We start from the raw sequence: 25,076 nt of genomic DNA, 5'->3' as shown, positions 1-25,076 counted from the left end.
GTATTTGTGTATATGAATGTAGGACCAAAGCCAAGCATGTCTGTTTGTAATATATGTGCTAACACATGAAACAGGATTACAGTGCGAAGACAATCAATTCTATGCTGTCAACGTTAGCAATGCTGAAGTTGCTAATTACAATGAAAATAATTAATTAAGGCTGCCAAATTTAAATAAGTCGGTTATTTGCACATCTCAATTAAAAGAAAAATGTTCTTGGAAAAAACTCTTTACTTTGTTGTGTAAAAAGTAAAAACGTGGTATTTAGTTTGAGATATCAGCTGATGTGTTGATTATTACAAAACCAAAACATCAATAAACTGTTTTAAGAGAAGTCTTGTCACTGGTTGGTTGATTACTGATGGTCTTTAAAAAAAAAAAAGGTTCTCGTGAAGACAAAATAAAAAAGTAACTTTTCACTTTTTAAAACGAGTGCACTTGACAGGTATAATCATTTTGTCCACGGTTATGAATAAGGATTGTGAAAAAGAGAGGATCTAAGGTTGAACCCTGAGGAACACCAGAAGCAGCCACCAAACATCTTCAACGGACCAGCTCAGTTTTACTTATAACTAATGATAAACCTGCTAAAGTCATCTCTGCTGGAAAATATTTAAAAAAAATCTGGGGTATGTATGAAAGTCTGATGAAAACAAAATGGGGATGAAATGAAAACAGGGATGCAAAATTAGTCCAATTGAAAAAAAAACCACATTTTAAGGCAGAATTATGAGATTTATTATGTTTATGTGCTCAATCGAATATAATCATCGAGTGCGTCATAATTATTTTTAGTTTTGTTATTTTGAACGAGCTTGACCTTCAACAATTCCCTGTTTAATTTTTATTTGACTATTTAATCCGTTTCGTTTTCGCTTCCGCACGAAGCCAACTGCCAGCGGAGGTTCCGAACACCTCCAGCAGGTGGCGCAGAAGTAACGCGTCGCGAAGGAGCTGCAGCTAAAACTCGGTGAAGAAGGTCCGAGCTCGCAAGGAAGCATGGCGCGAGCTGTGTGTTGGTTCGACCCCCTGCGTTGCTGCGGGACGGGGAGGTAACAGCGGCCGGTGGCATCGCGAGCCCCGGGAACCGGGGACGGAGTAACGGTTGGGAAGACACGCGTCGGTTTGGTCCCGAAGTCTGACAATGGACGACGGCTCGGCCCGCCGGGAGACGGGTCGTCCGAGGAGGCTGTCCGCCGCCGCCGCCGCCGCGGAGCTCCGAGCTAGCCTTAGCCTGCAAGATGGCGAGCCGGCGGAGGTCCATCCCGCCCGGGAGGTTCTGCCCGGTGCGGACCGGCCCGGTGCGGACCGACCCGGAGCGGACCGACCCGGAGCCGCCGGCGGCAGGACGGAGAGGAGGAACTCCATCCAGCCGGGGATCCACCAGAGGTACATGCCGATGGAGCCCCTCAAGATAACCATCCCGAGGAAAACCAAGGAAAACAGAGGTGGGCTGCGCTCCTTCCGCGATTCACTGAAGTTACAGTCGAGGAACAAACAGATGTTTTCTTTTTATTCACATTTATGTTTTAAACGCAGTTTTTTAACGTTTCAATCGTTGCCCTGAAGTTAAGTTTTGGGAGCAGTGGCTGAGTTCCATTATCGGACAGCTAAACGCCCATTCCCGGACAAGTCCATTTCTTAGCTCCTTGGCTTTGCTTCGTTACGGACACACAACGACACACAACGACACACAAACTCACACATACACGCAGCGCGTGTTTAACTCTGCTGTCGCGTTTAAATTCACGTCCACCGTGATTAGTTTCGGTTGCAGTGAACGGCGGACCGGCGACAACGTCTGTTGGGGTAACGGCAAGCTAAGGATGCTAACGGCTAGCAGCTTAGCCACTTCAACGTGAATTACGTGTTTTTTTAAATCAAATATGACGTTTAGTTTCACTTTCTGGTCGACTGTGGTTTGTTTGCGAGTTAAAGTAAATCCTCCGGGATTCACTTGCGAGTGTAAAGCTGGAGTTTTAGTTTTATATGAGCTAACTAGTGTTAGCTAAAGGGAAGTAACCGCCTCCTTGTTTACATTCGAGTCGGTCGGAGCTCACATGTGTTTTGTTTCTCCTGCTTCTGATTACTGACATCAAAACGACTCATAAGATTTAAAACTTAACAAATTAAGGACAATTTTGTTGTTGATATTGCTTAAAAAAAAAAAAAAAAAAAAAATTTTTTTTAAAAAAGTGCAGTAAAAGGTCAAAGTTTAATAACGTCCAGGTTAAAGATTACGCTCAGCTGTAAATTGGTCTTGTTGCTATGGTGATTGTTTGTTGGTTTGTTGTGTCTCTCTTTGTCCTATAAATTAATTTAACCTCGCTGTCTGGCCACTTTAACCCAGTTTAACCCAGTTTAACACCAGTTTAACCACAGTTTAACACTAGTTTAACCACCAGATTAACCCAGTTTAACACCAGATTAACCCACTTTAACCCCAATTTAACCACAGTTTAACACTAGTTTAACCCAGTTTAACACCAGATTAACACAGTTTAACACCAGATTAACACCAGTTTAACCCCAGATTAGCCCACTTTAACCCCAATTTAACCCACTTTAACCCCAATTTAACCCAGTTTAACCCACTTTAACACCAGTTTAACCCAGTTTAACCCCGCTCCTTAGGCCAAGGCAGCCTTCAGAGTAACTTCCATCAAATATCCAGAGACTGTTACGATTTCTTTGATTTCTCTCTGTTATCATTCACTTCTGTCTTCTAATTGGGTTTCATGTGTCTTAATTGTCTTTTCAATAGTGTCTCATATGAGCGCCATAGTTTCCTTTTCACTCTGTTCACTTTGCTCCGTACTAACTTCAACACGTTGTTGTTTCATTGTCATTTTAACGTCTGACTTTAACATATTGCCGAGTGACAACAGTTTAAAATGAACCATTTGGGTTCAAACTGGCACATTTACAGCTGTGAGCATTTGACAAACAAAAATGTAAACAAACAAATCCCACTGTGTTTTTACCCCAGTGTTGTCCCACTAGTTGTGAAAACACCATACCTGTGTCACACACGTATATCCTGGTTTAATCTCTTGTTAAATGTCTTGTGAGGTGTTAGATGCTCCAGCTGAGCCCTCGTCAGGCTCGGGGAGGCAGCTGCTGCCGGTTCTTCGCCCCTCCTGGGAATTTGGCTTTTAAAAAGAAAAACACCCAGGAGGCTGAGATCTGTGTAAAGGATGAGCAGTGTTGGCTCCAGTTATTTCATGTGTAGCTCCCACAGTAAACAACTACACACGTTCAATATTGTACATCAGCATTAAAGTCGGATGTGTTTTATTGGACTGGTGCAGCCAGAATTACTCAATTAGAAGCCAGAAGGCTTCTGTGTGCACCAATAACCTGCATATGAGGCGTTCGGGGGACATCTGTTAATTGTAGCTCCAGAGAATATCCTGCGTAACACCCCCCCCTCCTCCCAAACTGCACGAGTCTCTGCACATCGATTACCTGCTGCGCCACCGATCACAAGTAAACTGTCAATTTGTGGGAAAAGACTGCGTCGTATTTATGATTTATGAGCTCCGCCGGTGACGCGTCTTTCCCTGTCCGTCCTCCAGCTCTGTTCCAGTTCGTCTCCACTGAGTCCAGGGAGCACGAGGACATGATGACCGTCCTGACCTCCAGCTACATCGACACCAACTCTACGGGCTGCTTCACCTACTGCAACCCTCGGCTGCTCCACAGCGAGCCGCTGGAGAAGGAGGTGAGCTGACAAACGGCCGGACAGTCACCTTTTTTAAAAATACGAATGAATGTTGGATGGATTGTTTTGTGTTTTCAGTTTGTGGAGAAGAGGCGGGAGATGAAGTCAGAGGGCAGGACGGATAAGGAGCTGGAGGAGAGCTACTGTTTCTTAATGACCGACTCTGGGAAGGTGAGATGAACACGAAGATGTGATCAGTTAATTTGTACCAGCTGAAGTTGTCAGGTGAAATTTTTATTTCCTGGGTTTGTAAAAAAAAAAAAAGACAAGCAAACGTCACAGATTTTTTTTAAAAGATCGACGGTGTTTTTGGACCAGAATCATCAGCTGATTTCTGTCACTGAGTCATTTATGATCTGACTTCTCATCTGTGAAACGACTCGTATGTTGCAGCTGCAGCAGCTCTGTGAGAAAGGACTGTTTGTGGGTCAGAGCTGGATCACGGTGCTGGGAAACCCCACGAAAGGTAGGAGTGAACACACACACACACACACACACACACACACACACACACTCACTCACTCACTCACTCACTCACTCACTCACTCACTCACTCACTCTCTCTCTCTCTCTCTAGGGTCTAGTGTGTAATTTCCAGTGGAGACTTTTATAACAGAATTTTTTTCTGTGTGTGTGTGTGTGTGTGTGTGTGTGTGTGTGTGTGTGTGTGTGTGTGTGTGTGTGTGTCAGGTGTGTATCTGTCGAGGTACTCCGACCTTCTGCACATCAACCCCCTCATGCCTGGAACCAGGGGGGAGATCGTCATCTTCAAAGTGATGAAGGTAAGTCACAGTCTCCCTTCTATCTATCTATCTATCTATATATATATATATTTTTCCCTCCAAAATTGTTCATTTGTATGCTTTTATTTATATATTTTTGGTCTTTCAGGGAAAAGTGAAGAGCATCTACGAGAACATGAAAAACCTTCAGGATCCGACGCCGCGCTTCGACAGCCACATCTCCAAGAACGCCAGCAAGGTCACGTCGCTCTCGTCCTACCGCGCCTTCGAACTCTCACAGGTACATAAAAAAATAAATAAAACGTGTTATTAAATACACAGAAACGCAGCGCTTATTCTCGGACGTTAATTCACACGGATGATTACGAAGCAGCTTTCCGTCACATTTTGAAAGTAAATTATTATGTTGAAAGTTTGAGCCGTTTTTTTTTTTTTTTTTTAATCTTTATCTTTCTGCTGCTTGTGTTTCCTCTTTGATTCAAGACTGAACTTGTTTTAACTGACATACTGAAATCAAAGACGAGTTTTCTTTCCAGGAAGTGAAGTGCGACTCTGAACACTTCTGTCCTCTTGTTTTTTTTTTTTTTTTTTTTTTTTTTTTTTTTTGCAGCAATACTTCTACGAGTATTCGTTCGACGAGCTGCGTCCGCGGCCTCGCCAGGTTTGTCCGTACGCCGTCGTCTCCTTCCAGGTTAAAGGAAAAGACGCTCCGCTGCCCAGCAAACCTCTGGCACCCGTCAGGTACGCAGTTTAAAAACATTAAACTCTATATTGCTGAATAATCTGATTGAGGAGGTCGCCGAACAGTTTGTGGAGCTGTTGGAGGACATGAAGGTGCTTTGTTTGATTTATTTATTGCTGATCAGTCGTGTTAGTTTGTTTGTTGTGTTTTCATCAAACATTCCTGCGGTTGAGGAAGTGATTCGCTTTGACTCCACCGAAGATTTTTTTTTGTTTTTTTGGAGGGGAATTAAATTAGTTTGATTAGTTTTTGAAAGGCTCGGTACGTTTTGTAAGTATATTATTGTTTAACGCTACAGGAACAAACAGATGGATTCATAGAGACAAATAAATGAATTAATAAGTCCGGAGGGGAAAAAACAACAGAAGAAAACCAAAGAGAAAACATGTCTTGCATATAGATGACATCATACTACAGGATCACATGTTCAGGTTTTATTTTTTCCTTAGGTGCACATAGATCCCTTCTTCTGTGTCCCCCCCACCCCTCCCCATTGTAATCATCTTTTTTTTAATTTATTAATTTATTATTTTAAAGTTATTTTACTCTAAAATCTAAATAAAAAAAATAAAATCCGAGGATAAATATCGGTGTCAGTGTAACTGGTGAAGGTGAAATAAATCAGCCACCTGGAGGGTAAAAAGAAATCAGAAATCTGGATTATTATTATGATTTTGACTTGATTGAATAATGTGAATTATTCAGGATTCAGTCTAAATACCTGCGTGAGCTTCAAGCTTGATGTCTGAACTGTTGTTTGTGTTTTGTCGTCTCCAGGTTGAACAGTCAGTCAGCGGAGGCGAGTAAAGGTGAGGAACCCCCCCCTTCCTCCGTTTCATCACACAGCTTTAATATTTAATATAGATGATTAAGACCCAGTAGGATGTTCTCTCTGCCGTGTTTCATCTCTCTGGTGGTGTCTTCGCTCCCACAGAGCGCGCTCAGTTCACCGTGTGGAGCGGTGAGTTGGTGAAAGCCGAGCGGGTTCTGTTCCAGGTGTCCCTCCGCTCCTCCTCGCCTCCCTTCCTGCCCCACAGACTGTGAGTACTCGACTCCTCACACTGTTTTCAGCCCAGTGGTTCCCCAAAGCTGTGGTCTGTGTACCCACCGGTGGTACGCCAGGCTTTCACCCGGTGGTACTCCAGTGTATCGTTGAAAGGCCGAAACCATTGTAGTCCCAAAAAACAAAATCATCATTTCATTTTTTTATTAGATTACAGACAACTGTTATTACACGTACATCAAATTATAATGATATAAAAAGTAGTTGTAAATTATTTCAACATTTTAGAAATAAGACGCGCAGGGGGAAGTGACATCACGTCCGACATGACGCGAACTTGACGCAGTCTAAAGTTGTCGGTGTCTGCAGGAGGAGGTGGTTTTTGGGTCAATTTGGTTCACTTCATGGTCTGAAGGGTTTGGGAACATCTGGTTTGAGCCAATTAGAAACTCTGAAAATATGACGAGTCACATGAAGTGAGATGACCGCATCAAAATCAAATTCATCCACGTCATACAAACTATGACACACACCACCTTCATCAGGTCAAATTCTGCCTCATTTAACCCTCTTAATTACATCATCCGTCTCCTCGGTGGGACGCTGTGATTGGTTAACAGCTGCAGGAAATCAGCTGTTATATCCAGCTGCCGTAGATTATTAGTCACAGAGGCTTATTTCATTAGTTAAACGAGCGCATCCTCGGCTTTTAAAAGGACTCGCCTCTGCTTTGTTTACATCGCTCACGTGTCTCCTTCAGACCGGACAAGTTGGATGTCGGTAATTTGATGCGGCTGGAGGCGGCGACCGAACTCTTCCCCTCCGGCCTGTTCGCCTACAACCTCTACAGCAGCAGCCAAGAAGGTACGTTTCACACCACGAGTACATTTACACTATTTAATGTTGACATCGTCAGTTTAAAGGTATAAATTCTAGTAGTTGAATGACAGTTTGTATGTTTCTGTGCGTAGTTGTGAAGGACGGCCACTGCTGCAGTCTTCTGGAGGTGATTGACAGGAGTCGGTCGACCACCAGCTTGTCCAGACTGCTGCAGGAGCTGGAGGAGAAGAGAGTGGTGGGTTCTGCTTTCTCTAAACATCGCAGAGCATTTTATTTCTGCTGGGTGGAATCAGAGATTTTTGTCTTTCCAAAGCGACTTCAGTGTTGTGGAAGTGATTTGATTGCAGATAATTTAGAGGAACAAACTAACCACAGGCAAACGATCACGTTCATGCTGACATATAAAAAAATTTGAAGCTTATTTGTTTTTGGGTAATGATACAAAAAAAAAAATCATGATACCATTTTCTTTTCACTTTTATTATGAAAAATGCACACGTGTTTCATTGGGCTGTGAAAGATTGACGGAGGCTTGTGTGTCCTCTCCAGGTTCTGGTCTCTCCACTTACAGACCGAGGCTTCCTCTTCCTGCTGTCCAGCGTTCAGATGGCCACGCCCACCGGTACGACACCGGACCTAATGCCACACTCACATTATGAACGGGATGATATTTACAATATTTGATATTACACAAGGATTTGAGCTTCAGACAGCTTCGTGGTGGGAGGACCAAGGAAACGGCGTTAAGATGTCTGCGTGATGCGTAACAGGATGCGTCTGTTTTCAGAGAGAGGAGAGAGCTGGAAGAGAACTCTTCAGGCCTTGTTTGTCTTCCCAGAGTCCAGAGATGTGGCCAAATCCAGTGAGTAACAGAGGGAGTGGGGGTGGGGGGGACTAATTTACACATCGGCCATATATTTTTATAATAACGTTATTTTGTTGTCTGCGCTACAAAAGGAACTTTAATAGAGTTTAAGATGAAAAAATAAATAAATAAAAAGATATTAGGGCCTCAGGAAGCGGTATGTTTGTGGGGGCGTGTTTGTTTGATTGACAGGTCTGTGGTGTCAGGTTTTGCGTTTCAGGGGCGTAGTGTCCTCCGAATGAGCAATAACTGCAGTTCACGAACCAACGAGTGACGTCACTGTTGGGTGGCGCTTAGTTTTTAATGTTTTACCAACTGAAACATGTCTCAGTGGATCGTGCTCAGACCCGTTCGACTCGACCCCGGTGAGTTTGGGCATCTGCTAAAACCGCGCTGTAAATGTTGATGTTGTTTTCTGTGTGTTCGTCCCTGCGGCAGCACCCCGTGCCGCCTCACCGCCGTCGACGTCCGGCGCCGCCGTGATGCTGCGGCTGGGGCAGTTCGTCCCGGCGCTGCACCACGCGCTGGTCAAAGCCCGCACCGACCCCCCCGCCGAGCTGTCTGTAGGCGTGGAGCACCAGGCGCGGGAATACCTCATCGGCCTGAAGGACGGAAAGGTAACCGCTGCCGGCCTCCAGGTTCCCGTCGTTTCCCTTCGTGTTACTAAAGCAGGTGTTTCCGTCTCCTCCAGGCCCGGGAGTACCCGATGGACGAGTTCGACTCCAAGCTGGACGAGGGAGGAACCCTGCCTCCCAAACACCATCGGGTGAACCTGGATAGCTACCTGCACTCCTACCTGTTCTGCCCCACCCACTACCTGCTGCCGGTGCCGCGCGTCAGGCAGCTGGTGGAGGCTCACTGCGGCCCCGAGCAGCTCCCTGAGGAGAGGCCCGAGCAGCTCCCCGAGCAGCTGCCCGAGGGGAGGCCCGAGGGGAGGAGCAGGAGGGGCGGCGGGCCGAAGGAGGCGGCGGGCGACCCCAGAGACCGACAGAGCACCACGCAGAAGGTTAGAAACACGGCGCCGCGTCCGGACATTTTGAAATTGAGGCCGTGAGTTAAATACTGACGTCGACCTTTTCCCGTGTCGCTCAGATGCAGCAGCTGATCGACCTCGTCATGACCTGCAAGAGGAACGCGGAAAACGAGGTGAAGAGGGAGGTGGCGGACGGACTGAGGCCTCCGGGGAGGAAGAGGAAGCAGGAGCAGGAGGCGGCGGAGAGGGCGCTGAAATTCCTGAAAACGTCACAGGAACTCGGGAGACACAAGATCACAGGTGAGGAGACCAGAAAAATAACAAATAACATGCACAAGGGAACAGCAGCAGCTGTTCGATGTCGGGGGTGGGGTGGGGAGGGGGGAGGGGCGCTGGTGAACTGATGGAAACCACCTTCTTCTGCGAGTCCTTGTGGCGTCGAGGGACTCGTGTTTTTCTTTCAGTGAACTTTTATCGGTTCCGACTCGTCTCTTCTCCGCTGTAGATTAAAAAAAAAAAAACATCGATGTGGCGTCGTTACCATGGCGACATCGTGCAAAACGATTTTGATGTCAACGTAACACTCGCTGGATCCAACCAAACAGAGGAACACTCCAGTTGACCACTCCGTGGTTCGACAGTTTGCAATTAGCGAAATATTCCAGGGAATTAAAAAAAAAAACTAATAAATTGGGGTCACTGTAACTAATAAGAAGGCGTCGACTTTAGTGAATGACACCATGATACTAACTAAGTTTTGTATTTCATGAGAGAAGTGGAATGGGAGTTTAAGAAGCCGAAAGGTTTTGGGAGCCGACCTCTAGTGGCCGTCGGTGGTATTGCAGCTTTCAGGCCTTCCACATTAGCCTCATTTTTCAGACCTGGAACCTGCGTCCACTTTTATAAACAGTCTATGACTGATAACAAAGACAGTACCAGGACTATCTATGACTTTTGCCCAAAAGTAAAGAAGAAGAAGAGTCGAGTCGAGCCGGTACCGCCTGTGAAAAAGGGGGCTTCTGTAGATATTCAGTAGTTTTCTTGAAATCAGTCCTAACACACCTTCAGAGATCTTGAATTGCTCTGATGTTGTTGCTGAGCTCTCAGTCGGTGTCTTACGTCTTCTTCTTGGCTCCTCAGTTGATGGAAGCCCGGCAGCCTCCTCTCCCGTCTCCCTCTCGTCCATGATCGGCTCCGTGGGTTTGAGGGACGTCGATTTGAGGGACGACGGATCTGAACTCACCGTCAAACTCCTCGGCCTGCTGACAGGTGACTGGATACTGATATTCATATTCCTTCTGTTCTTTCATCCTGTTTCATTTCAGGAAAAATCTTAAAATCCTTCGGTCTCGATGGCGTTAACAGCATTTTTTTTAAAACTCCCGTTCTTCAGGTCTCAACCAGGCCGCCAGGGGAGGGACCAATCAGAGCCTTTCTGAGGCGCGGGAGGAGGGGCTGAGGGAGTCCTGTCCGTTCGATAGGCTGGCCACGAAGCTGGGCCTGCCCACCAGCTGTGACATCGACCTGAGGAAGCAGGAAGAGTTGGAGGTAACCTCTGACCCGAACCTCTGACCTGGTTAAATACGTTAATGCCCATATGTTCAGTTAAAGAGTTCTTGGTGGGTGTTGTCAGCATCCTGTCCATGAAACTACCTTCACACCACCACTACGTGTGTGTGTGTGTGTGTGTGTGTGTGTGTGTGTGTGTGTGTGTGTGTGTGTGTGTGTGTGTGTGTGTGTGTGTGTGTGTGTGTGTGTGTGTGTAGGAGCAGATGGCGGGCAGCGTCAGTAGTTTGGAGGGCTTCAGTCCCGGCTCACACAGCGGGGAGACGAATCACCACGGACCAGCAGGTCGAGGAATAGGAGGAGGAGGAGGAGGAGGACTAGGATGGATGTGGAGGACAGCAGCAAGTTTCGAAGAGCAGGAGGAAGAGGGGGAGATCCCGTGGGTCCTCATCCCCATCACAGGTCTGTACATCAAAACATACCGTTTATAGAAAAATGTTTGGTTTTTACATCATAATTCAGTAGTTAAACTGATTTATTTACAACAGATACAAACATTAACAGCAGTATACATCCACTTAATATACAAATACATCATGATATCACTAAAAAAAAAAAAAAAAAAAAAAGGCCCATTGTTTGGAAATAAAACCGAATCCAGAATCTGGAATCACAGCTGTGCTCTGGAAAATGAACTGCCAAATATTGGAGACAAAAAAACACCCAAAGCTCATTGTTTTATAAGCAGTTTCTTTATGATGCAGCAATTATCAGCATTTTATATTAAATACATATTCAGAGCCGTTAAGGACTGAGACGTCTGTATTAACGCTGAACTCTCGTCTGCAGGTCTGAGTTCGGAGAGGTACGTCCACAGGGACCGGAACATCCCCCGGGACCCGCGCTACCAGCCCCTCGTCACGACAACGGGCGTCGCCACGACAACCCTTCCCCCCGCCTCCCCCAAGGCCAGCCCTCCGCCAACGCCCGACCCCAGCCCCCCGCCCTCGCCCTCGGAGTGCCCGTCCCCGGAGCCCAGCCCCCGCCTTCCCCGTCTCAGTGCCCGTCCCCAGAGCCCAGCCCTCCTCCGTCTCCGCGGACCAGCTCCCCTCCTCCTCCCTTTACCCGCCGCCGGTCCCCGAAGAACAACCCTCCCGTCCGTCCGTCCCTGGAGCCCAATGAGCGCAGCCCACTTAGTAGGAAGCAAAGTGGTGCTAACGAGGAGCATTTAGCCGCTGACGTCTCCGGGGAGTCTTCAGGTAACACGACATCGTCTCAGCTTCTGCTTCTAGTTTTAGACCACGATGCCACCTGCAGTTTTTACTTTACTTTTTGAGTTAGAAGTTTATTTCCTGTTGCGTTTTTTTGTACGTAGAATATCAGCAGGATGTTCGCTCCACATAGTGAGATGTTAGTTTCTGGTGTCTTGGTATAACGTGTCCTAACAGCGTCTGTCTCCGGCAGGAGTGTCTAAAGAGAAGAAGAGCGAAGAGACGTCCATTTCATCGGAGCCCGCCGAGGACGGACGCCCACCACCACCCGCAGAGGAGGAAACAGGGAGGCCGAAGGAGGAACGTATGGACGAGGACAGACCAACTCAGCCAGCTGAGAGAGTGAAGGAAGAAGGAGAGGAGTCCGACGAATTTCAAGACGACCAAGAGGAGGTGATGGAGACAACACGAGAGGAGGACGGCGAGAAGGAGAACGTGTCCGTGACGCCTCCCTCCGTCTCCTCGGCCCGTCCCAACAGAGGCATCGACAACATCGTGGACCGATGCGTGAGGGACTTCTCCTCGGAGATCGAGCTGCTCCTGCAGGAGGAGGGCATCCACTACAACTTCCCCGAGTCTCAGCGCTCCGTCGCCGCCGACAGCAGCAGCGCTCCATACGCCCGCCTCCCTCCGGTCTCACAGTACGTGACTTTCTACGTGCCGTGTCCTCCGGTCCAGGACTACCTGAGCTCGCTGCAGGACACCATCGACGAGATGCTGACGGAGCTGGACGACGATCACCAGGCGGACGGCGGCCAGACCGGCTCCGACGCCGCGCTGGCCAACACCGTCAGCGCGTTTGTGGCCAGCGTCCGAGCGGGCAGAGACAACGCGGCCGAACTGACCGCCGGCGACCTCGGTCAAAGCCCCGCCCCCTCCAGAGGAGGGGAAGCACAGCAGCCGGACTCGACGAACTGCAGGAAGCCCCCCAGTCCTCACGTCACGGTGTCCGCCCTCGCGTCTGCTTCTGGCTCCATCTACAAGTCCGATGACTCTGCGTCCCCGTGGAAACCACAACAGAGTCCCACCGCGGAGGTCAGCAGGACGACCGCTCGAAACATCAGGCAGACGCAGGACGACGGGATCAGTCCCGTTGACCGCGCCGCGACTCCACCGGGGTTCAGCGGGGAACCCTCCGAGCCCGTCCCCAGCCCGAGCTCCACGACAGGCCCCGCCCCCCAGGCCACGGCCCTCAGCTCCCTGATCAGCCAGCTGCAGCCGGAGGTGTTGAACAGCCTGAAGGAGATCTTCAAAGACGTGAAGAGAAACTGCCTCCACTTCCACCTGCACTGCAACGAGCCCGGAGACCAGGTCCACCAAGACGTCAAGGTAACCGCACGGATGTTTCAATGCATTCAAAAGATTTTAATACAAAAGAGAACCTTGAGAAAGTGAAGATTTTTTTATATAAAATACATATATAAATGGGGATATTAGTGATTGTGATTTACAGTAAAATGAAGGAAGACTTTATTAAATCCTAAATGGGACTGAAGGAATCTGTTTAACCTGGTTTCTGGAAGGTGAACACATTATTTAACTAAAAACTCATTTTAGACCATCATCAGTACAATATTTATTCAGAAATGAATAGTTTGCCGTTAAAAAAAAACATTTAAAAAAAGCTTTGCATTTCCTAGAATGGCCTGTTTTTTGTCACCATTGAACGTGAGTCACTTCAAGACGTAGTGCATTAAGTGGGCCACATGTATTCTCCTCCGTCCGTGCTGCACACTTCCACCAAGTTTCATGAAAGTCCAGGAGGTCTTTTTCCTTTTTCTTGTGTCCTCCTCGGTGCAGAAATGAGCCTCCGTTGGTGTTGAAGTTGAATGTTTTTGTGTGTATTGATGCGTTGCAGGAGCACCTGTTGAAGCAGGGTAACGTGGAGCAGAGTCCGGCCGCCTTTCTGAACCAAGACGACCCCGACAACCGGCTGCTGGTCATCGTCAAGAACAAGGACATCACAGGAAACGTGCACAAGGTGTTCAACACGATGTCTGTTTCTGCATCCTCCTGTAGGGGGCGACGTTCACGTTTGGTGCTGCTGATCCACTGGTTGATAAATAAGACCAACTGAAGGACTGTGTTTGTGTGTGTGCCAGATTCCCGACCTCGTGGCCCTGAAGCGACACCCGTCCGTCATGTTCGTGGGAATCGACACGCTGAGTGACATCAGGAGCAACAGCTACAACGAGTTGTTCGCTTCCGGAGGCTGCATCGTCGCGGACGAGTTCGTCCTCAACCCGGACTTCATCACTCATGGTAGGTCAGAGGTCACAGTCCAACGGCAGAATCTGTCATAATTAAATCCCAAAACTCTCATCCTACTTTTCTTACATATTAAGAAACTTGTGAAATACGGGACAGATGCATCCCTGAGGTGTTGATGAGTGAGATGTCGTCCTGCAGATCAGCTGGCGGCGCTGCTGATGTCGCTGGAACAGTTCAGTTCTCCGGAGAGCGTCTGGAAGTGGAAGATTCACTGCAAGACCTACAAGAGACTGAAAGAACAAGCCAGGTACTGATTCTCGCCGTAGAACAGCCGACGCCGACCGACAGGATTGTGGCGACGTCATATTTTCTCGTTTTCAGAAGGAATTTAGTCAGAAATCCCATTAATGTCATTGTTTGAGGTGTAATTAAATAAGTTCTGAGCATAGCGACGTACACAGAGGTGGAAGTAATAACTTTAGAGAGGAAGTATTCAGAGTGTCGTCTCTTGAACATCCAGGATTTCACCGTGTGTGTGTGTGTGTGTGTGTGTGTGTGTGTGTGTGTGTGTGTGTGTGTGTGTGTGTGTGTGTGTGTGTGTGTGTGTGTGTGTGTGTGTGTGTGCGGTCGTCAGGTTCAGGATGGATGCAGCCAGCCTGCTGGACGTGCTGTCGGCCTATCAGAAGCGTCAGATCGTGGAGCTCCTCCCGTACCACCACTGCGACATGACGAACGATCGCTCCCCCGACCTGGACTGTCTGCTGGAGCACCAGGCCCGGTACACTCAGTACCGACACACCATCTTCCTCACCGGTACGTACGCAGCTCCAACTCCTCTTCATCAGGTCTAACTGTGTGTGTTCGATATGTTTACGTATACCTGATGTCGAGTAATGAGTCCTTCGCGCCTCGTTCTGAACTCAGAGCCTCGATTCGAGATGTTCTTCGCGTACTCTAGCGGCGGCATCATCGTGGCCGGTGTCGAAGAAATCCTGCACGACTTCACCAGACTGGTCGGTTGCCATGACATCAAGGACAAGCGGCCGTTCATAGATGACCTGCTGGCACCCAAAGGTGAGTAGTTGCGATGTTTCAAGCTGCAACCAGGAAGGGACCATATGTAGACAGGTTGGGGGAGGAGCCAGCGGTGGCTCTGACTGATCTGATTGGAAACCTGACGATACTACGTCCCGCCCACCGATAGCTGTAAACTGACTGCACCACAGGCCTGTCAATCAAACAGACACGCCCCCAAAGCAGGTATTTTTTAATTGTTGCGCTGGCGCTCATGAGTGGAACTGTGACAGTCCTAACGAAGGATGATGATGATGTGGTCATCCTCACCAAGAGCGAAAAATTATTTGAAGCAATTCAGTTTGCACTGGGCGTCGCCCCCCCTCCCACATACACCAGAACTGGGGTTTACAGGAGATCTTTATCCAGACCTCCCTGCAATAGTACCGCCACCACCCTACATTCCACATACTTCCACGCCACTAACAGATAGAATACGTGACCCCGTGTCTCCGATGCGGCCTTAAATGCCACCAAGGTCACTTACTCCCGACCAGACCATTCAGAGACACACCCCTTAAAATGGTCCTGGAGGAGGAGGTTTTCCTCTCCCACCAGAGTTTCCCCCCCACCACCACCACTAGACAGGTTAGGAGAGCACATGGTAGAGAATATAACCGCAGAAATAGGGCTATCCTTCAGCAGAATGTGGGATCCACATTGTTCAGCGGCGAACCACACTACCAGGGTAGTGCTGGGAACCTGGCTGGGCTGTATTCACAGCACAGTCTAGCTATAATCGGCAGGGAAGAGTCAGAAGCGGTGCACCACATGTATCAGCTGCTCTAGCAGGTCATGCAGGCAGGTGAAGATGAGGGAGAACCCATAGTCACTATACGACTACGCACCCAGGGTGCCAGATATCAAGGGCACAGTAGCGATGACATGGTCCTGATTTTTGCAGCAGGATTCCCTTGGGACAGTACGTCCGAGGTTACTAATACAATCAGGGTGCTGGTAGACGGAGCCACACAAATGACCATGTTAGAAAAAGCTTTTGGAAAATCACATGACAAACACCAGAACGAAAGTTCACGTCACCCGACACCGGATAGAGGTGCGGCCACAGATCCGGACGCGGATGAGGAGGATTTAGAATATCATTCCCCGAGAACTCCTTGGAGAAAGAGGCCAAGCACACCTCACACATCACCATATAAAATCCCAAGTGAGCCAGGGAGCAATCCCCGGTCACCTGGCACAGAGTCTGGAACACCAACACCCAGAAGGCCTACTATCAAACGGCGGGATGAATTGCCCCTACCAGGGCAGCCGCGTAGAGGATTACGCAAAAATGCAAAAGCATGGACGATGCATACATATGATCCACACAAACCACCAGTTGTACCCCGTCTTCCAGACAATGAACGGTTACCCGTTCAACCCTGTAACACAGGACCGAGGCTATACGCCACGGGAGGGGGAAGATTACCTGGACATACCCTGGTACGAAGCTACACCAGAGGAGAGGAGGGCTGTAGTGTACGGCCCCTCAGCTGAAGAGATAATACAGATGCCAGGAATCACTAAGCCATGGAAAGACGCATACTTATGTGCAGGCTAAGATTTCTATCGGCAGGGATAGATCAGTAGAAAGGCACATAGAGGAGGAACATGCTCGGGCTTCAGAGCAGCACTCCAAACTATCATGGGTGTCCTACTCCATTGCACTCAGACCACACTCAGGGCCTGTACCCCCAGAGGCCAGCCCCTGAGTTCAGCTGGAACACACACACCCCTAACAGAACCACATCTCTCCCGATATACAATATCAGTGTTCCCCCGCACACTTTGCACAACCACACATGGCCACAGGCATCAGATTCAGTAGAATGGAAATGCTCACTGACATGATCCCGGAACGGAAATCAGGTGAAGGAGACACAGAATTTGTCCATAGATGCGTAGAGAAGGGACTTGACATATTGTTATCTGACCCAACCGCCACGGCATTTCTTAAAATCAAGCGAGATGTGCTCATTTCCTCCAAAGGCACAGCACAGGACTTGTTAAATTGCAGGCCGACAGTCCCGGGGAAGACCCAATGGACGAGGTCATCAACCAACTTACAAAATCCGTGAATGACAGGCAGACTACCTTAACACAAGCAATAAAAGTCCTATGGGACAAGGGAGCGTTGAGTTCGCCACAGAAAAAATGTCTTATGAACGGAGATGCTAGTGTACGATAGATGTAGCCTAGTCACTAAAAAAATCTGCAAAACCTCAAACAATGCCTAGTGATTTGATTTTTTTTAATTTTTTTAATTTTTTTTAATTTTATACACTTTATTAATCCCCGAGGGGAAATGTCTTCACTACAGCAGGGGGGCTCTCAGGGGGGAGCTGCTGCAGCAGGCTGCCACTAGCGCGGCGCCAGGTAACCTGACCTGAGGTGCATGTTTTTGGATGATGGGAGGAAGCCGGAGAACCCGGAGAGAACCCACGCAAGCACAGGGAGAACATGCAAACTCAACATGCAAAAGTGGAGAGCTAAATCAAATCAGGAGTCAAAAAACGGGGATCGCCGGGCGAACAGGCAGCCTCCCAGGGGTCGACCCGAGCAAAGAGTAGAGTACAGAGAACAGAATACCTTAATACCCATCACATACTCGTTCCCAACCTATAAAAAGTGTTCGCTGGGGTTAAGAAAAGTTGTGAAGGATGCGTGCAAGACATTTTTCAATGGATATTGCAGGACCGTTTGAGAGGACTCGCCCCGGCGGTAATAGATACTTCTTGGTCATTACTGATAATGGGACAGGTGACACGAGAGTTGTTCTGCTTGGGAGAGCAACGGGACGTACAGTCTCAAAATGGTTGAATATGTTCTTCACAGGAAAACAACCTTTGTCCCTAAGAATGGATAATGGGACTCGCTTCAAAAATAAGGTGTTGGACGCTTTAGAAGCAATGGGATGACAGGCTGTGTTTTCTATACCCTACGTGCCACAAACTAATGGTGTAGCTGAACGAGCAGTCAGATCAGCTAAGGATTGGATAAGGGAAAATCATCCTTTTGATTGGGATCAACCGACTCCTTTGAAGAGGTTAAATGAATATCTGAGCATGCCAAAATTGCCCAGAACGCAGCCCAAAACTAACCCACCCTCTCCGATTCCATTACAGGAAGGAGACATGGTGTGGATAGATAGAGGAAGGCTGCAGCCAGGGCAACCCATTGCTACCAAGTGTGAAGGAAAAGACACCGTAAAAGCGGTAACGAGTAACGTAGTTACGCAAACCAAACTAGGAGTAGCACACCCATATCAGTTGCGACCAAGACTGTAGACAACTCCAAACATGGCCACTAGGGCTGATTCTGCAAATACTCCGCTCTCCTGTTACGAGGCAAGACTCACTGTACTCATGTCATCAGGCGGAGGAGGGCTTCAGGTCGGTATTAACAGATACCAATATGATCGAGCCAGATACGGTGAGATCATCCCAGGCAACAAGAAAGTTGTCTGGAAGAAATATGACATTGGCACCTGTGCTTTGTGGAGCAGTAAAATAGCCAATAAACTCTGGGAAGGAATTCGGCACCATAGAGGTGACCTGGTGAGACAAACCAGAGCATCTGACCTGGCACCGGGAAGAGAGGGTCCGGGGAAATGCAGGCTCGCTTTCTGTGAACGCTGCTACCATGAACATAGTATGAGGTTGAATTTATATAGAATCGACCAGCCGGTATCAACAGGTGAATGTTGTGAGGCTACCACCCGAGGGGGTTCGGCCTGTGATAGTCTGCCACGACAATGCCTTACCGGCAGACACATAGTGAAAGGGGGTACATTACTAACACCAAATGAGGCGAAATTCATAACAACAGGTTTTAATTGGACGCTGTTTGTGACTTATGGGCCTGCAGTACGTTCTGTGACCGAGGGTCAAACCTTAGAAAAAAATGTCCAGGATGGTAACAGATACAAAGATTACATATGGGTGCCAAACCCCAACAACTCTGAGGTAAAAAATTGGACCCAGAGCAATATGGACAGTTATTGGACAAAGCTGACCACCTGCATGAGCACCTCAGCTCACCTGGAGAACGGCACGTACCCAAAACATAGATTGAAGGGAGACCTAAAAAGTACAAAATATTGTAGAGAACATAATCGTTCAAATGGTGACATATGCGGAAAATGGACAGAGACCACCCTCCTAGAAGATATTCAAGAAACAATTTTGTACATGAGACAAAATCAGCTGAGACCCAATGACAGCTGCAGGAGGATTGGGATCTTCTGCAGGATGCACTCGTAACCTTTCCACCCGTCTAACAAAATGTCATGAAGGAACGACTGGTCTAGATGGAAAGATGCGTAGATTTATGGCGAATCAGGTTCTAGGGCCATCGGCCCACCAGAGCATCCATGACGACCCGAAGGAATGGGGAAGTATGACGCTCACTTTTGTCCATATGGGAGAGGAAATCAAAGAGTACGGTTGGTTTCACAATTTACTGAAAACTGGACACGTAATATCGTTTAAACTATAAAGAGAAAATTTGATCTGGAGAATAAAGAACTCAACGCAAGAGTGACATGACACAAGTCACTTCCTGGTATCAAAAAACCCAATCAAAAGACGGCATCATAACACTTTGCCTTGTATGGCAGGACATAACAGATGGGAAACGGAGGAGGGGACTTAACATATCTTTAACGATCATAGAACCTAATCCTGATGGAATCATCGGGCAGCTGATGGCACTTGACAACCATGAAGGGCCTCTCTGGGATGTGACGTATGGAGATGACATGGGAGTGGTCTCCACCCTTTTCTACCAGGCTGCTGACTCGCCTGATTCCACAGACGGTGAAAAGCCGCTTGCTTTGCCGCTTGAATCACCTGCATCCACTAACCCTGAACAAGACTGGCTGGAATCAATTGGGGCATTGGAGGACGTCGATTATGATTTGATTATGTTGGACATGGGGACAATCCAATGGAGGAAACAACCCCACCCCCAGAGAATGACAAAGACCAGTCCACCCCTCTCACAGCGTTGGACTCGGAGGAGCCCAACTGCAACACAACAGCGGCCACGATCCCGTCTGTTTCAGATGAGCAGAGTCGACAACGGACCGAGGCATCTGAGCTGGAGGCCTAAAGAAACCCCGCCGGCACACGCAGATGATAAGCAGATCTTTTACAACCTCCATGGGGACCGCCTGAGCCACAACGCTCTGCGGGATCCGGCGAGATGGAAGGACATCCACTATCTGCGCTCAGGCCGGGAAACCCGCCGATGGATCCAGCAAAACAGCCCGAGACGACTCAACGACCTTCTCGAGCGGTCCGTGCCCGTTCGACGTAACCGACGGAGTATTGGGGCGTGCGGAGCCGTGCCACCGGTCCGTCGGGGTAAAACAAGGGCCGTAGTGACGGTTTTCCGTCAGTACCTGGGAGGTGTCTGGTGTATCATACGGGGGATACAGCGACGACGGCACGGAGACCCATTGTTTGCAGATCTTTGACCCCGGGGCCCCGTTGGATGGCTGCTCGGACATCGTTGCTGTTAAAACATAACTTAACTGTGGTTTATCACACCTGAGTTCAATTTCTCGAGCCACACCCAGGCCTGATTACTGACACACCTGTTCTCAATCCAGAAATCACTTCAATAGGACCTGCCTGACAAAGTGAAGGAGACCAAAAGATCCTCAGAAGATAGACATCATGCCGAGATCCAAAGAAATTCAGGAACAAATGAGAAAGAAAGTAATTGAGATCTATCAGTCTGGAAAAGGTTCTAAAGCCATTTCTAAAGCTTTGGGACTCCAGAGAACCACAGTGAGAACCATTATCCACAAATGGAGAAAACATGGAACAGCGGTGAACCTTCCCAGGAGCGGCCGGCCGACCAGAATTACCCCAAGAGAGCAGAGACGACTCATCCGAGAGGTCACAAAAGACCCCACGACAACATCCAAAGAACTGCAGGCCTCACTTGCCTCAGTTAAGGTCAGTGTTCATGACTCCATGAAATAAGAAAGAGACTCGGCAGAAATGGCTGCATGGCAGAGCTCCAAGACCAAAACCACCGCTGAGCAAAAAGAACATTAAGGCTCGTCTCATTTTTGCCAGAAAACATCTTGATGATCCCCGAGACTTTTGGGAAAATACTCTGTGGACTGACGAGACAAAAGATGAACTTTTTGGAAGGTGTGTGTCCCGTTACATCTGGTGTAAAAGTAACACCACATTTCAGAAGAAGAACCTCATACCAACAGTAAAACATGGTGGTGGTAGTGTGATGGTCTGGGCCTGTTTTACTGCTTCAGGACCTGGAAGACTTGCTGTGATAAATGGAACCATGAATTCTACCGTCTACCAAAACATCCTGAAGGAGAACGTCCGGCCGTCTGTTCGTGACCTCAAGCTGAAGCCAACTTGGGTTCTGCAGCAGGACAATTTTTTAAACATTTAAGTGTGACAAACATGCAAAAAAATAAATCAGGAAGGGGGCAAACACTTTTTCACACCACTGTATATCTAGTCTGAGGTTTTATATCGTTTTATATCCAGTCTGAGGTGTCCTACTGTCTCTGTGTTCTACTCGGTTCTGTCTCCTGTCCTCAGGTCTCGGCAGACAGATCGGTCTCGCTGACTCAGCGTCGGGCTCCAAACGTTGCCCCTCCATCTTCCCGGAGCACGTCCACCCTCTTTCCTCCGGGAACCTCCTCCCTCAGCCCGGCTCCGGCCTCCCCCACCTCTCCCCCTCCGACCAGCTCGTCCCGGACGCCTCCTGTAAGGAAGGCGTGCCGCATCGCTCGGACAAAGACTACGAGGATCTCCGGCGGGCCATCCTGCAGTTGCGGGCGGAGCGTCGGGCGCTCTCGCCGCAGCTGCAGCTGCAGCAGCAGCGATTGGAGTCGCTGGCGGAGTTGAACCTCAACCCCTTCAGGACCCTCCTCGGCACCCCCGGTCACACCATCCCTTCACTGGGTCCGGACTCGGACCAGCTCTGCACCAAGGAAGCGATGGCGGCCACTCTGGATTTCATTCACTCCGCACTGCAGCCAATGGTGGGGGAGGGGGAGAGGAGGGAGGAGCCTCCCAGGGACGGACGGAGGAGAGGAGGAGGTCCGGGAAGAGACGGTTCTCCGGGGGGAGTGGTGGGGTCACAGGGAGGAAACCACGGCTCCGGTAAAAGTGACACGTCCGCCTTCACGTCCAATCAAAACGCAGCTGCGGTTACAGCCGATGACGGGAGAGAAAAAACAACAACTGAACAAGAAGAACAAGCAGCTGAACCCGGTGGAACCTCCTGCAGTACCGCAGGTTGTTCTCTAGAGGGCGACAGATCCAGGTTAGTCACAGAACCACTGCTGTTTCCCCGCAGTCTGTAACTTCTTTGTCAATGAACCGCTTCCTGTCTTCTTCCTGTAGAGACGCGCAGTCCGACCAGGAACAGCCAATAAGAGGAGAGGGAGCGTCGCCGGGCAGCAGCTCTGCCAGCGTCACCACGGCAACGGATCAGGAAGGCGACCAAGACCCCGACCCGCCTCGTCTACGACGCCTACATCATCGCCACAAACATCACCACAAACGGCAGCGCCTGAACGAGGAGCAGCCGGATCAGCGGGGCGCCGGCCTCCTCCACCACCCCTCCCACGCACACCGACTCCACACCCAGCCGTTCTCCCCGGGCCCCCCGCTGGGGCCTCTGGCCTCCCTGGGAGGGATGAGGAGCCTCCTGGGGCCCGTGCCCATCTGGACCGGGGGTTTAGGCCCCACGGGGTCTGCCGCTGCGGTTTGGGGTTTCCCGCCGGCCGGCAGGGACTTCGGCGGTCCTCGACTGGTGGGAGGGTACCACAGCCCCGCCGGCCAGGGCGGCAGCAGCTACCGAGGGGGGCCGCGGGGGGGCTTCAACGGGATGTAGAGGTCCGGTTTAAAGACACCGGCCGATCAAACTCTCGTCCCAACGTCCCAAATATGAAACTAAATCCTGGACTAAAGAAGGAATGAAGAGAGTCCACTCTGCAGGTCCATTATTCATCTTCACAAAATCAAATGTGACGTTGATGTCGGCTCACCAACCTAAAATATACATTTATTGAGATAGAATCAGGAAGCCGGCGTCGAAGGTTCCTGTTAGATCAGACAGACGTCCGATCAGCTGTAAGTCTCTTAAAAGATCTCAAAAGGCTCGTTGCACTTTTAAAGTGTTAAAACTGGATTCATTAACACAAACCGGATGGAAATGAGCGAGTCGCTCTTCAATCTGAACACCAGAAGGTCGTTTTCAGAGACTCATTTTCTAATATGTATATTTTTCATTATTCATTTAATCTTTCAAAAAAAAAAAAAAGTTGTAATTTCCCGACGAGACGTCTTCACGTGTCCGACAATTCTCAGTTTAGTGTCGATAGGACAACAAAAATCTGTAGAAAAGTGTCGACGTCAACAAAAAACAACCCCGACGTGCTCCTCAGAGTGTCGACTCAAGAAGGTGTAAAAAGTTTTCCTCGAGCGTGAAACTTGTCGTTTGGTACAAACTGCAGGCTTTAAAACGGAAGCAGAAGGCCGCGTTTGGACGCACAAAAAACCTGACGACAACACGGTGAGGAGTCATCAGGAGATCCGCCCCGACATGTACAGAAGTCCGTTCCCGCCCCCGAGAGACCGCCGTCGGACCGGATGAAGGACGACTCTCCCCATTTTTATTACCGAACCACTGAAATGTTCCCATTTTTATCGAACGCGGCGCCACCTGCAGTTCGTTCCCCGCCGCGCCGTTCGGACGGGTTTATTCCTGTGGTTGTTTTTCTTCAGGGAGGAAACATGAGCCGCTGAATTAAAAAAAAATACAAATAAAAAAAACAATACGATGGAAGAACTTAAAAAAAAAAAAAAAGGAGCTCGTAAGGACTCCGATGGAAGGACGACCCGACGCGTCTTCTGGAGGACGCTGGTCATAACTTGTAAAGGAAAAAAAAAAAGAAAAAAAAAAAAGATGTTTTTGTTTTTGTACTGGACCTTTTGGTTTTCTGCCACTTTGGGAGCTGTTCGTGTTGCGTTGTTGTTGTATCTAGAAACAAACAACTGTTTTAACTTAAAAATCATTTTTTTATGTTCTGTTTTTTACATCAGAGGTTTTGTATTAAAATTTGCCTGCAGAAACCTGCGACGTCGGCTCCACGTTTTCCTTCTGAATGCGAATTCGTTGTGAATTTTCCAAGCTTTGAACCTGCGTACTGAGCGCGCTCAGTGGGTGCAGCGGCGAGCTTCCTGTTCAGCTTCCTGTTTCTACAGTAGAAGTCGCCACCGGCGGATCTCCGACGGACTCGGGAACACATCTGTCTAAAAAAAAACACCTCCCGATCTTCTACATGACGTCTGCGAACGTTCACACTTTTAAGAGAAATGCCGGCGGTGGAAAATCAGGTGTCAATAAGCGCTTATCGTGAAAGATTTTATTTTTTATATTTGATAAATCTTCAGATTTTTCTCATTTAAATGATTGAACGTTTGGTCAATAAAAAAAATATTTAAAATCTCACTAAATCACCTGGAAGTATTTACATTTGAGAAGTCAAGACACGACATTTTTGGCTTTTTTGCTTAAAGAATTGACAAATATTAAAATATAATAATGAACTTACAGTTTCAGCTCACTCACTTAAAAGAGCTGCCTTCATTTAAAACTTACTTTTTATTATTTTATTCCTCGTGTACTTTCAGCCTGAAGAACCTGAAATCGATCACAGCGACCGACTTGAGTATCAAGTTATTATTTTATATTATTGTTTCTTAAAGTTAAATATACAATAATATAAGATCAGAGTTATAAAGTTTAGTTTTATCAGTTTAAGATTGAATCCAGTTTTTTAATGTGTTGTAATTAAATTTACTGTCGGTTGTGAAATCAAAACAAAAACAGGTTTCACTGCACTTCACATGATTTATTACATTTACAATAAATAAAAACAGGAAATTTAAAGCCGAGACGTCGAGTCTGTTCGTGATTTAAATAAGTCGAGGTTAAACTTCCGACACCCGTCTGGTACCGAGTCCTTTGAATGGGAAAGTGCATCGTAAAAACAAACTTCACGTGAAGCGTCGCTCACCTGAATGAAGTTTTTGGATTCAGAAGATTTGACGTGACGTAGAAAT

The 25,076-nt window shown here is 48.2% G+C and overlaps 2 protein-coding genes across 2 annotated transcripts in view; one reads left to right on the top strand and one right to left on the bottom strand.

Moving 5' to 3' along the window:
* Positions 1 to 980: 980 nt before the first annotated feature.
* Positions 981 to 23,132, top strand: tasora (transcription activation suppressor a). Its single transcript, XM_069712614.1, is given in 29 exon segments — positions 981 to 1,448; positions 3,579 to 3,724; positions 3,803 to 3,895; positions 4,118 to 4,190; positions 4,415 to 4,506; positions 4,616 to 4,747; positions 5,078 to 5,208; positions 5,987 to 6,018; positions 6,144 to 6,249; positions 6,973 to 7,076; positions 7,184 to 7,287; positions 7,602 to 7,674; positions 7,840 to 7,914; positions 8,356 to 8,534; positions 8,609 to 8,923; positions 9,010 to 9,190; positions 10,031 to 10,159; positions 10,284 to 10,438; positions 10,657 to 10,858; positions 11,246 to 11,431; positions 11,434 to 11,655; positions 11,861 to 12,996; positions 13,526 to 13,648; positions 13,770 to 13,929; positions 14,077 to 14,185; positions 14,513 to 14,691; positions 14,803 to 14,952; positions 21,540 to 22,269; positions 22,350 to 23,132. Coding segments are annotated over 29 exon segments (6,114 nt in total). The 5' UTR covers positions 981 to 1,144; the 3' UTR covers positions 22,843 to 23,132.
* A 1,718-nt stretch (positions 23,133 to 24,850) lies between these two features.
* ccdc66 (coiled-coil domain containing 66) overlaps positions 24,851 to 25,076 on the bottom strand; it is a 7,138-nt gene continuing 6,912 nt past the window's right edge. Inside the window, 1 exon segment of the mRNA XM_069712708.1 lies at positions 24,851 to 25,076. This exon segment is cut by the window's right edge and continues 311 nt beyond it. The gene's annotated coding sequence lies outside the window, so the exon portion shown is untranslated.

The sequence above is a fragment of the Brachyistius frenatus genome, unplaced genomic scaffold (genome assembly GCF_029030835.1).
Source record: "Brachyistius frenatus isolate BFR_SWC_R1_liver_20210118 unplaced genomic scaffold, ASM2903083v1 Contig_111, whole genome shotgun sequence".
Classification (NCBI taxonomy): domain Eukaryota; kingdom Metazoa; phylum Chordata; class Actinopteri; family Embiotocidae; genus Brachyistius; species Brachyistius frenatus.
Note: the sequence above shows the minus strand (reverse complement) of the source record. Positions and strands in the feature narration are given on the sequence as shown.